The sequence below is a fragment of the Schistocerca cancellata genome, chromosome 1, assembly GCF_023864275.1.
Source record: "Schistocerca cancellata isolate TAMUIC-IGC-003103 chromosome 1, iqSchCanc2.1, whole genome shotgun sequence".
Taxonomy (NCBI): Eukaryota; Metazoa; Arthropoda; class Insecta; order Orthoptera; family Acrididae; genus Schistocerca; species Schistocerca cancellata.
Genome location: NC_064626.1, coordinates 921,699,436 through 921,713,258, shown reverse-complemented (window position 1 = coordinate 921,713,258; position 13,823 = coordinate 921,699,436). Strand labels below are relative to the sequence as shown.

Here is a 13,823-nt window from a genome sequence, read left to right as displayed (position 1 = left end):
AAGGAGGCTATATTGGGACAAAAACTAATGTTCAACTATTTGGTCGACCAGTACGTCAAAAATACAACAAAATTTAAGAAATTAAAATTTGCATACAACTCGTACATGTCTTTGCACATTTGTTCCCTTATGGCAACAGAAATAGGTAAGTGGACAAAAAAAAATAAGAAATATAGTAGTTTTCTTTTAATTATTCCAGTCTTTTGAGAATCTACACATATTTAAAATTTCAAATGAACATCGCTCTTGAAAGTATATGATATCTTAGACTGAATGCCAGTGTGACTAAATGCGCTAAGAGAGTGTCCCTGTAAGCAATACAAACATACAAATGGGGAAAGGGGAAGGGTGATGGTTGCCGGGGGGGGGGGGGGGGCGCATGAGGAGGAAGGGGGGGGGGCGAGTGGGGAAAATTGTTTCTGTATGACTTTCTATTGTAAAGTTAAAACTGAGCCATCGCATGTAGAAGAATCCACACTAAGAGATTACTAGTGAAAAGGTGGTTACAATATTTTAAACGTCCTTCAATCGAAGGGTAGCTGGGAAAGAATTTCTTGAACTAATGACAGCTCCCAAGTGAAGCCCGTAGATGGCCGTCCAAGGATGTAGAAGGCGAAAGGCCGTTCACATTCACATACAAAAATGATACTGCAAAATTTTACCATGGCGTTTTCTCGAAGTGTTTCTCCCCCTCCAGAAACTAATTAACTAACTATTGTACAGTCATTGTCAGTGATTCCATTTGACATGTACATGCAGAACAAAACATAAGCGGTTTTTTTAAAGAACAGATACAAAGCATGCTTACACACAACAGAAAGCTCATCACTATGGTTACTTCTACACAACACAAATGTTCTAAAAATACTGTTTTTCGAGTTCGAACGTATTTTGTATTTCGCTAAATAGTGGAAGAAATGGGAAGTAACAGCGATGCACTAAAAGCTTCGAAGACAGCCACGGAAGCAAGTGATGTTCTCAACTGACCTCTTCGTGCTCCTTGTGGAAGCGCTCTCTCTTCTTCAGGACTTCTTGCACTTTCAGCTGTGTGGAGAAACAAAAGCGTTAGTGAGTGTGATTGCAACGTGAGCATGAACTCAGCGATCTATAGAGAAAGAAAATGAATTTGCTTGATATTTATCAGTTAACTGTTCCACCGATAGTACCGGTATATATGATGTACGTACCTGTTTGCGTGTCATCTAAGGTAATGGCATAAATTCGTTTCTGAAGAATAATTGACTACCGGTACATGGACTGACTGTGGTACGAGAGCTACTCGATGTATTATGCTGACGACTAGGCCTACCAACAACTACTAAAAACACTACCTTATCTGTACCACACTTTTCCTGAACCCGTATCTTCACCAACTTCTCACTGATTCTACATGAGATAAGTTCATACATTTACAACATACAATACTGTAAACCTGAAATGTAGCTGATGCTAAAATTGCATAAGACATTTGTGCGAACAGCCTATACATAGCTTCTTTTCCCTACCCCTAACAGTCTTATCAGTTTCTAAATCTTACGAAATATACATAAGATATAGTCGCTAAAAAATTATATTTAACTGACTGAAAACATGAGAAATCCTTGGTTACTGTGGAATCACATTCGTGTTATTCACCAGCTTTACCATCAGATGCCAATGATCCATTATACACTGCTGGAAAAAATGCAACACCCTCAATGATTGTGTTCAGTGGCACCAGGGTATAATATGAGAAGGTACCCAAAAGAAACCGAACTAATTTTTTTGTAGGCAGAACTTCCGTAGTGCCGCGTTTTGCCGCTAGCAGCGCACAGAGCAAACACTCCAGTCAGTAAGGCGAGCGCCGTCGCTGTTATGATCAGGACTAGTTTCGGCTTAGTTTATAGTGACAACTGTTTTGTATTATTGTCATTTTGCAGTGTCTGATTTCCGTAAACAGCGTGCGGTGGTGAAATTCTGCTTTTTGTTTGGAAAAAGTGCAACAGAAACTCTTGAAATGTTAAAAACTGCGCACAAGAACGATGCGATGGGGGAAACTTAAGTGTCTGAGTGGTTTTCCGTTTCAAAAATGTCGAAATGTCAGTTGATGATAAACTTCGTTCTCGTCCTTCTTTCACGGCCCGAACACATGAAAATGTGTGCAGTCATCAGCAAAGACCGACGACGGACCACTGAAGAAATTTTGAAGCTGTTGGGAATGACTTGGAGTTCTATGAAGAGAATTGTGACAGGAGACTTGGAAATGAAAAGGATGGTTGCCAAATTCGTGCCACGACTGCTGACTGCTGAACAAAAACTAGGTCACGTGGAAGCATGCTGTGCGTTGGAAGAAGTGTCCCAAAATGATCCAAACTTTTCTTTTTCGAAAATTATCACAGGTGACGAATCTTGGTGCTATGTTTACGATCCTGGAGCAAAGCAACAACCAAGCCAGTGGAAGACTTCAAGTTCGCCTCACCCCAAGAAAGTTTGTCAGCTGAAACCAAATTTTTTTTTGCTACTTGAGAGGAGTCGTTTCTTCAGGGTTTGCTGCGCAAGATCAGACAGTTAACCAAGCTTTCTACTTGGAAGTCTTGAAGAGATTGTGCAACAGTGTGTGGTGGAAGTGATCTGATTTGTGATTTTCTATCATGACAATTCCCTTGCTAACACAGTCCTGCCTGTACTAAAATTCTTGACCAAAAATTGTATGATCCCTGCTTCGTTTCTATCCTCCCTCCCCCCCCCCCCCCCCATACTCACCTGATTGCCGCGTGCGACTTTTTTACTTTTTTTTGTTTTTTGTTTCCTAGAATGAAAAGAGACATGAAAGCAAAGCGTTGTGCTAATGTTGCTGAGGTGAAGAGAGAAAAAAAAAAAACGGAGGAGGAGCATTTAGGCATTACGAAAATAATAATTTAAGCAATGTTTTGAGCAATGGAATAAAAGATTAGACAAGTGTATTAGTGCAAGTGGAGAGTACATTAAAGGGGACTGAAGGTTTGTGCTTAAAATGTGAATAGGCAGCAGAAAAAGAAAAGTTTGGATCATTTCGGGACACTTCTTCCAACGCACAGCATGCTTCCACGCGACCTGTCAAAAAAAGTTAGGTTTCTTTTCCTCGTATGTGCGTACTGAGGTGTTGCAATGTTAAAGATTCATTTGTCACGGTCAGCGGCGATCAGATTCGCTCAGGAGCCACGCCGGTGCAACCTCTGCTTTGGCTCTGCAGGTGGTTAACTATGCAGAGTATAGAGGTGATCAATGTTAGCAACGTAAGTTGTAGGGGACAACCATGCCCCACCGACGAGTACGTACTCCTGCTGAACAGCTTCAGCCTTTTGAGCGGGATCGCAATGTATGCCTATGGGACACTAGATGGACGTATCGACGGACTGCTGCGCATGCTTTTGAAAGTGGTCTGTGGAACATTCTCACACCTGTAGAACAGGTTCAGGACGTTCGCGTAGTACAGACGCACGTCAAGATCGACGCATCATGCAAGCAGCGGTGGCCGACCGAACACCGGTACATCTGCTGTATTATAAGGGACCACTGGGAAACTCTGCTTGTAGGAAGATTAAGATCCCGTGTGCCTCTCACCAAGTTGCCACAGATACCACGACATTACGAAGCATGGCTACTCTGGTGTCTTGAAAGAGTTAACTGGAGAGTGGGATGGCCGTCTGTTGTCTTAAGCGATGAGAGTAGGTTCTGTCTTTATGCGACTCGTGGACACATAAGTGTATGGCGTAGAGCTGGTGAGCTGCCTCTTCCAGAATGCACTCGGCCATGACACACTGGTCCCATATCAGCCTTCATGGTGCGGGAAGGTCATCAGTTACAAATCGCGGTCATATTTGGTTTTCCTGCAGGGTAAAGTAATCAGTGCCAGCTACATTGCACAGGCTGTTGTGCTTGTGCTGCTGCCGTTTTTCCGACAAGAAAGGTGAAGTGTTTTTTCAGCAGGACAATGCCATGTCCACATGCGGATGCTGTGACAGTGTGCCCCTAGTGATGTACAGTAAGTGACCTGGCCAGCAAGATCACCAACTGAACACCTGTGGGACATAATGAAGCGGGATTTTACTCTTTCCCCGATGTCTGCAAGAACCTTTGCCGGAATGCAACAAAAGGCGCAATATCCTAGGAACAGTCTATCGCAGGGTGCCATTCGGCGCCTTTATGATCGTTTGCATGTGAGAATAGACGCCTGCGTTGCCGTCGGAGTGTAGTACACTGTGTATTGGTGCGATTGTTTGTGCAGCCTTTACTGTGACATCTGTGTTTCATTCGGTCTGAATTTGTCACCATATAATCTTAAAGTGATGAGTTATCCGTTACCTCACTTGTCAACAAAATGACCTTGTCTTTGAGGGTGTTGCATTTTTTTTTCGGCAGTATATATCCCTAAGCAATACATTTACGAACAGTGTGAAGATACCCATCTAAGATACATTAAATATTTACTAATGGATTTAAAATAGATGTCTAAATGGAATCGACTTCTCCCCATTCTCTCTAAGTTTATGTACATCATCTAATCAGTAGCGCTCATTCACCACTAAGATAGTAATTTTTATACTATTTCTGACAATTTTTTTTTGCTTTTGTGTCTCCGTACGTCTCCAACAAAAAATAATAATTTTTCTGCTCTCGTAATGAATATCTCGGAAAAGCAACATAAGTTGCCACGGTGTGTTAAATAAATGACACAAGCTATGCCACTTTCTTATTTGTTGGTGCTTTTCCTGACAACAAAGAAATCTTTGGAAAGATTAAAACATGAGCAAACTACGGGAACTGTTGCGTGTAGATGCGCCATGAAAATTCTATTAATTTCATTTTTATCCCAAATCAATCTACTGCTATCAGCTGTTATGACATTTATGACAGTTCTAACTTGTACCACGGCCATTCATACTGAACTATGTATGGTTTGGATAATTCTGACATTTACCACATGATGTTGAGAATTACGTGAGATGTTCTACTCTAACTACATATTAAATCGTTATACTCTCTTAGTCAGGGGATTTAAAATAATAATTAATCTTCTTTTTAAATTTTGTAATAAAGGTATAATAGTTCCCTTCTGCTTAACTTTTATACCGTCCTACAAAAACAATTTACTGACGTGTTACTGTACGGCGCCAACAGAAAATCACAGGTCTGTTACTAGTTGCGTAGTTCTGGTACTGGTGGGAAGGGCAGCTTTGGGCAATTTGCAGAGATCGTATGTGCAGCAGATGAATGTTGTCGAGTTCGTTTGAGCCAGCCAATATAGGGTTCCAAAGTAGATGATTTATAGTAATGGAGTTGGTCGACGGGAAACACTTGAATTTATTGCAGTATCGATACTGTATTGCTGCTGACTATACTCTCTTCCGATGAGTCATGCTTCTTTTTCATGCGGCGGATGGACCTCAATGTGTCCCGTGAGAAACGCCTGGGACCAGACGTTCTCTGTCCACTGCTGAACGAGCTCAATATAGCGCGAGAAGTCTAATGTCCTGGGAAATGTTTCCGTGCTGTTTTCAGGGACCAATCATTCCGGTGAAAGGCACCCTTAATTGATTTGGCAATGAATCCACCATCAGAGTTGGCGGCCGCCCCTACGTAACCACTGTCTTCGGCGAGGACAAGATCATTCAGAAATAATGTTACTAGCCACACAGCTAAGAGCGGCCACAAACCTACAAGTACCTGTGCAGACGTACCAGAACAAGACTGAGTCACTTCCAGCTGATGTATGCGCTACAGGCTGGTTACTCCGAATACCAGAAATTGAGCATAACAACGAAACTCTACAGCGTTATATCAACTATATGAGACTGAATACGGATGCATTTGTCGCTACGTTCTTGCTACCAAACCCATTTCCTGCTTTATTTTCTAGTTTTACATAGCCAATTAACAATGCTTTTCCTTAAATCTACTATGTTCTATTACCTATTCTAACTACAACTACTACTGCTGTACCACTGCTGCTGCTGCTACCACCTCCTTTATACGAGCACTAACAGTACTATTATTCTTAGTAATTATATTTTAAAATTACTATTCATATTGCTACTATTTTTAGATTGCAAACTGAGTACCCTGTTCTTCGAACAGATGTTTCTCTCTGCCCCGAGGGGACAGAGCTGCTGTTGCTTTAGAAATAAAGAATAAAGCTGCTCCACTACCAAATAAAGGTATGTAGGCGCATTATATAATTTCGAGCCGTTCTTGAAAGCACTGGTTAGCTATCCAGCTTTCCCGTTTACGTATGCTACTTCTGCCCAGACGTTCTACCACACTGCTGTTCCAGTGTTTGCTAGTCAATTGGTAACCTCTGCGCTCAACAAAACTGTTTTACGGTAGCACCCAGATACAATTTGTATCAAATGTGTGCTCCATTTGTACTGTTTTATGTATTTATTTTTCCTACTGCATTATGTCAAAAGGTAAGCCAAGAAATTCAAGTATAAACAAACACTGTCCGAACAGACTTGAAGGTCCACCGGTACCGACCGGCCGCCCCGTCGTCCTCAGCCCTTAGGCGTCACCGGATGAGGATACGGAGGGGCATGTGATCAGCACACCGCTCTCTCGACCGTTGTCAGTTTTCGTGACCGGTGCAGATACTTTTCAATCAAGTAGCTCTTCAATTGACCTCACAAGGCAGACTCGTACAGTGACCTATCCAAATGCTAGCCAAGCCCCACAGCGCTTAACATCGTTGATATGACGGGCACCGATGTTACCACTTCGGCAAGTCCGCTGGCTAGGAAGTTCAAGTGGACCACAGATATTGCTGCAACCTTTCGATATGATCAAGATCATTGTCCTCAGTACGAGGTACAGCAGCTTCGATTAATCCCTTTCCTAGGCAGCTAGACAGACGCGAGGCAAAGCTAGCAAATTCCGCCTCGTTCTCCCACGCGTTATAAACAACAAAGGAAACTTGTGTAGACAGAGATATTCTTAATCACAGGATGATCAACTAAGAAAAATACATCGTAAAATCAGAATGACTTTCAATGCTCGGTTAATTTTAATCATTTGTGTTTTTTCTAGTAAATTTTCTGGGATCGTGTTTTAAAGTTATCTAAAGGCAAATAAAGTTGTCTACAGATGTAATGGTATTCATGTCACCTCGATAAATGGCGCTACAAATCGCATCTTACAAGGGAACCTCCCCATCGCACCCCCCTCAGATTTAGTTATATGTTGGCACAGTGGATAGGCCTTGAAAAACTGAACACAGATCAATCGAGAAAACAGGAAGAAGTTGTGTGGAACTATGAAAAAAATAAGCAAAATATACATACTGAGTAGTCCATGCGCAAGATAGGCAACATCGAGGACCGTGTGAGCACAGGAGCACCGTGGTCCCGTGGTTTGACTGAGCAGCTGCGGAACGAGGGGTCCTTGATTCAAGTCTTCCCTCGAGAGAAAATTTTAATTTTTTTATTTTCGCGAAGTTATGATCTGTCCGTTCGTTCATTGACGTCTCTGTTCACTGTAATAAGTTCAGTGTCTGTGTTTTGCGACCGCACCGCAAAACCGTGCGATTAGTAGACGAAAGGACGTGCCTCTCCAGTGGGAACCGAAAACATTTGATCGCAAGGTCATAGGTCAACCGATTCCTCCGTAGGTAAACACGTCTGATATATTCTATACGACACTGGTAACGGCATGTGCGTCACATGACAGGAAGATGTTGTCGACCCACCTAACTTGCACACTTGGCGAATGGGTAAAAAGATTCTTCTACCTTGCCCGATTTAGGTTTTCTTGTGTATGTGATAATCACTCCCAAAAAGTGATGAAAACATAAGAGTTGGTCAGATAATAATTGTCTGAAAATATAAAAATAAACTTTTCACTCGAGGGAAGACTTGAACAAAGGACCTCTCGCTCCGCAGCTGCTCACGTTAACCACGGGACCACGGCGCTCCTGAGCTCATACTGTCGTTGAAGTTGCCTATCTTGCCATGGACTACTCAGTATGTATATTTTGCTTATTTTTTTCATAGTTCCACACAACTACTTCCTGTTTTCTCGATTGATCTGTGTTCAGTTTTTCAAGGCCTATCCACTGCGCCAACTTATAACTAAATCTGAGGGGGGGTGCGATGGGGAGGTTCCCTTGTTAGGAGGAAGTGGTGAGTTTTGTACTGTTTAATCAAGTCAGATTTCCTCAACTTGTCACTTATTGTGATCCTCCTGTTGCAGTACTGACGAGGCATACCCCCTGAACAATTTATAAATATCATAATAAATGTCTGACGAACGAGTTATTTCGCTTTATTCGCCATGTAAGATAACTGTCGTTCTCCGTCAGTCTGAATACTAAAAGTTTTGAATCTGGAAGGCTTGCTAAAGGACGCAGCCTTTGCTAACAAACCACTAACAGTAACAATGCAAGAAATACGTTCGAAATACTAAATCTGCTTCATTAAAATACAGTATGATGTTTCACTTACCCTGTGAATGGTCTCCTCGAAGCTATTCGGCGCTCCTCCGTTCATCTGCATGAATCGCAGCCGGTCGTAGTCCCTTGGGTCGACGATAGATGGCAGCATGCTCTCCACTACGCTGTCTGGTGTCCCCACCTAGGCAGAAACGCGCCCTGCTGAGCGGACGCCCCCACGTCGTGTCTGCGTGTCTTAAATTGATAATTTCCCGCAACTCGCGGAGTAAATTGTGCCAATAACTCCACATATCTGGACCGCGGAATTAATTTCTTGGAACGAGGAGTCTGCGCTTCTCCTCAAACGTACTAGGTAAGATGATGAGTTTACACTGCCGGAACATGACAGAAAACTTCGGTTTTAGGGAAGGCGATAGATGTTTAACAGATCGTAAATCGGCTACAATATTATTTATTGCGTATTACGAATTCTAATTGTATATGTGAACACAAGTACAATCTCCATATGTCGGCAGACGGTAAAAAGAAATTGTCATCAGTGAAACATTGCAACACCGTCACGTTGTATTTGAAATTTATTTCCTGGTTGCATATTTTAGTCCACACAGAGAGACAGTAAAACAAAACAGAAGCGTTCTTCTTCCTTTCTTCCTCTTCTTTTTCTTTTTTGCTTTTCTACTGTGCATACTTCCATTCATCACAATTATCTTTACTGTGTAAAGAGATAATATCTCTGACGGGCAGAAAATGAATGCAGAATGACCATAGATAAGACTACGGCGCAGTCTTTGCACGCGGAGCTATTTGAAAGCTCTGTCTGGTGACAATATGTCATCTGTGATATCAGATGTGAAAAATATTTATGGACCGCGAGATCCAATCTTGCGATCGCTTTATAATCGTTTTACATATCAGAAATGAAATGGTAAGTGGAAACTAAATTTCATTGCATGCTGTAGGAGATGGCACAAACTTGAATTTGAAATACCAAATACTATATCTGTATTTCACATGGCATGTAGAGTTTTTGTGTTGTTCAGACATGTAGAAATATTTTATTAATGACTAAGTTCAAACATGAGTTACCGGTGGCTTTAACGATGAAAAATGACCAATTACAAATCACATCGACAGCCTGGCGCGTTAACGGCGGTGATTATCACTATGTTACGTATTCTTCTTCTTGTTTTTCTGTTACTTTTGTTAAGGGGGAGAAGGGTGATTTGGTGGAAATGAGGTTTCCTGGAATTGGTTGATAAAGTTGGAAAAAATTCTACACTTTACATATTCGCTATCTAAGCAAAAAATGAGTCTTATGAAGGACAATAGCAGCCAACTGATTTTGCTGTACTCCATTTCTTTGACTAAAGTGTAATCTGATTTATCTTTAGCATCTATCATCTACTCTACTGAAGTAGATAATATGGTAGCATATTATTATTTACCAATTAAAATTTATCGACTTTTCAAAGAAATGCATTAGGCTTACATAATTTTAATACGCTGTGATTCTACTTTCTGATTACCAGTTTGTTATGGAATTTTCAATTAAAATCAGTGCATTTGGAGCTGGATCTTGATTAAAATATTGTATACTGACTAACGAAAAATAATTTCGGATGTTCACGGCCGCTATTGACCACAATCTGATTTGGAAATGAAGTAAATACCGCCAGTTGCAAGTGACAGGCCTGGACTGATTGGCATGACACTGAAGAGGTATTAGTTGTTTAGTTAAGAAAGTACCTGTGGTGAAGGTGAGTTTTGACTGATGTCGCAGTGACAGAGGAAATGAGCAGAGACTCAATGGAAAAACATAAAAATATTTTAAAGTATAAAGATGAGTCTAAGCCATCATCCATCAAGATCATTATCTGTAAAACTCTGCATTTGTGTACAATCGGTGTTTGAATGTTACGGATACTACAGAAGCACAAGTAACTCAAAAGACAATACGATATAGCAGACAATTATGGCCTGCAGATTGGCAAGAGTCATAAACATTAGTTTGAAAAGATGTGTCTTAATAGGTGCAGCACTTACCGAGTTATATTTTCCAAAACATAACTTGTCGTATTGCAGTAGTTTCTTTCTTTAATCACAGAAATGCGAATGTGGAGTTACAATGTAATGATTAAAGTACAGCAGTGTGAAACAGTAAGTACTCTTCACGAGTGCAGCTTGCCTACATGCTAGCATTTTTGGTGTATCTACACTGCAATAGCCGAAATATTAAAAGTTACAGTGGTCACATTATCGAATAATATAACAGGAACATCAATTTCGTAACCAGATCTCCTTCGCGCGTATGTTAACATACCTCTGCATCTCGGTGCAGATGGTTGGTTGTGGGTAACAGAGCGAAGACCGATGATGAAAACATCGACTATGTGACGACACTTGTGGTTTGTCAATTTACAATCGTGCAAAATGAACATGACTTCTTCATAGATTCTGACCTGTCTAAAAATATATACATCCAGAAGTTAGTAGTATTTGGTTGTCTTTTGTGGCTGTATGTTTAACGTAATACTCTTGTTGGATAAACATTCAAATATCGTTTGTACACAAACGCAGTATTTTGCAGAGAAATGACCTAGAAAGTGCTAGAGCACACACATATCCCCATTTAAATCTTTTATGCGGGTTTAGCTGTCCAAGCTGGGATGCTTCCCTTGCAACTACTTCGCAAGAACGGTGAGTATGGGGATGGAATGCAGTACAGCAAGCACACAAAGGCCTTCTCTATTTTGCAAGGCAGCGTACGAAGTGTGTTTTAAACGTTATGGGAATTTTGTAATTTCGCCTATTGTATTAGTCTGAGGTTTTAGTTGGTTTGTTGTTAGGCATAACTGAAAAGTATCTGTGCGTCCATATCAGACATTTAGTCTATTGTCAGCCGTCATTTAAAATAAAAATGGATCAGACACTTTTATTAAATTTTCTATGAGAAATAAGTGAGTTGCAGCAAAGTTTTAGAAACGTTAACTACTGCTGTTGGTGGATCTGGTACCAGTAGAGAAAGGGTTTACGAGTGGTATAAACGTTTCAAATAATGCCGTGAACATGAAGATGACAAGCTCCGTGGACGCAACAGCACATCATAAAACGATGAAATCGGGGGAGAAGTGAAAGAAATAATTGTTAACGATAGCTGAACCACAGTCAGAGAAGTTGCCGATAATGATGATATATCAGTTGGCAGGTGCAATGGAATTTTTTTCCCTTGTTTTGGATATAAAAAGTGTGACATTTCCTAAATTGTTGAATTTCGAATATAAACTGCAGTGAATGCAAGTTGCTCGTGTGTCGCTGGATATAGTCAACAACGATACAGAACTATTAAAACGTCTCAGACCAGTTGATGAAACATGAGTTTTACCGGCGCTGTAGATTCCAGAAGGACGTACACAAAAGTTTCCCTATGTAATGTATTAGGAACGGGATGTAGACATAAAAGGTCACACAAGTGAGAAACGCTTAATGTTGATTTCCTTATTAACCGCCTCTTACACAATCTGTTAAATATGAGCACCGGACACGTCACGAGATGATGTACAACGTCAGATTTGCAACTGGTGGCCAAAATTGGAACTAATTTTTTTCCAGCGTAAATCGGTCCCGCATTAACCCATTAGAATACATACCAAGTTTCGCTACCGTACGATAATTACAGCACATAATGGTCCTCCTTGAGCAGCTGCATTTTAATAACCACCCGGTACTTACAATTCAACGCCGTCTGCGTGCAACTAAACTCTATCACAACATCGAGATCCAGAATTGTTTCGGGGATTGGAAAAAGTGCTAGCATAAGTGTATAATATCTAACGGGGACAACTTTGATGGGTATAATATTAACGTAGAAGAATAAATAAAATTATTTCTAAAAAGAAAAAGTTCCCGTTATTTTTTGAACACGGACATGCTTCGTACGCTGGAGGAAACGCTAAAACCGTGTGAAAAATTTCTGATTAGTTAATAGCAATGTATAACATACTGAACAAAATTAGGAAGAATTTGCATACATTTATGGAGAACTTATTAAAGCAACATTTAGCCTGAACTGTGTGTCAACCCTCGACATTTGTCATAGCAGAGTAAGTTCGATAATTTTCTTCGGAGATGGGGCACTACATGTATCTGACAAGATTCTTGGTGGCCACTGTATTAAATATATAATAAAACTGTAGAAACGGTAGATTATCGTGAGGAGTAATACATTTTCGAAATTTTACCTATGAGTTTGCCCTCGAATTTTAAAGAAGAAAATGTTCGTCTACCTAACTCTGTATCCATCAATCTATACATTTTATAAATTAAAGTCACCCTTGTGTGTGTGTGTGTGTGTGTGTGTGTGTGTGTGTGTGTGTGTGTGTGTGTGTGTGCACGTAAAGGCTAATCTCAGGCACTATTATAGGGATTTTGATAGTATTTCGTTAAGAGATAAACTCATTCACGAGGAAGACTTGGGTATATAATTTATCACCGCTACGGCAGACAAGTCGTTCGGCTGTAGGTACTCAGTGCTGCACGAACGAAGCCGAGGCAGTTCGCTAGTTTAATGTAAATCTCCCACGGCTAAGAGTTCAGAACTTAAAAAAGATTTATTTTTGATACACATGACAATAATAATAGAAGTTGTGCGACACTAAATTACATACGGGGCGTGTTCGAAAAATAACAAGTACTTTTGTTTTTCAGAAATAATTTTATTTATTCTTCTACATTACTATTATTCCTGTCAAAATGGTACCCCTTAGATATTATACACTTATGCCAGCGCTGAAGCTATATTCCAAGACATTTATCTACAAAATATTTCGCTTTTGAGAAAAGCTGAAGAACTATGTAGACGCCCCGTAACTCAAGTGATACGAAAGAAACTGTGTTGCATTGCTCACTGGATTTCATTCGCACCGTTAGATTATCGTCCTCGCTAATAAGTTCTGCACGCTACTAAAAAGTGCAATACGACAAGTACAAGAAATGAAGCTTATGTGACAAGAGGCAGAAATCGCTAAGAGCTAACGGAAGCACCGTGTTTACCCCGTGATGACTCAACTGCTAACACTAATGACCAGCGCACATGCTCGTATTACCGTGTCCGTGGTGCACTTAATTCCGTGAGAGAGCGTAATTAACTAAGTGTTCTCCAGGAAAGGACGCACTCGACGGGCCACTTACGTACATAGCTGTCGTTACCTGTTCTCCTGTCTTCCCCTCCCTACACCTGCTCTGTACGAGCAAACGCATAAGCGTGCACACGTACCCACACCATCGTCACGCAAGCACCACAAAAACAAACACTACAGAGAAATTGGAGGGAGGGGGGCGGGAAAAGGGAAAGGGGGATTCACTGAGAACTGTAAACAGAAACGGAGATGGGCAGGTTTAGTGTGTATCGTATAGGTAGTATCGG

General features: G+C 40.8%; 1 protein-coding gene across 1 annotated transcript in view; it reads right to left on the bottom strand.

The window, feature by feature from the left end:
• LOC126114536 (SAM and SH3 domain-containing protein 1-like) overlaps window positions 1–13,823 on the bottom strand; it is a 443,876-nt gene that overhangs the window by 61,047 nt on the left and 369,006 nt on the right. The window contains exons 7-8 of the mRNA XM_049915025.1: window positions 8,454–8,582; window positions 988–1,044 (exon numbers count right to left, since the gene is read on the bottom strand). Of these exons, the coding sequence (XP_049770982.1) occupies window positions 988–1,044; window positions 8,454–8,582 (186 nt within the window). The remainder of the gene's footprint in view (window positions 1–987; window positions 1,045–8,453; window positions 8,583–13,823) is intronic.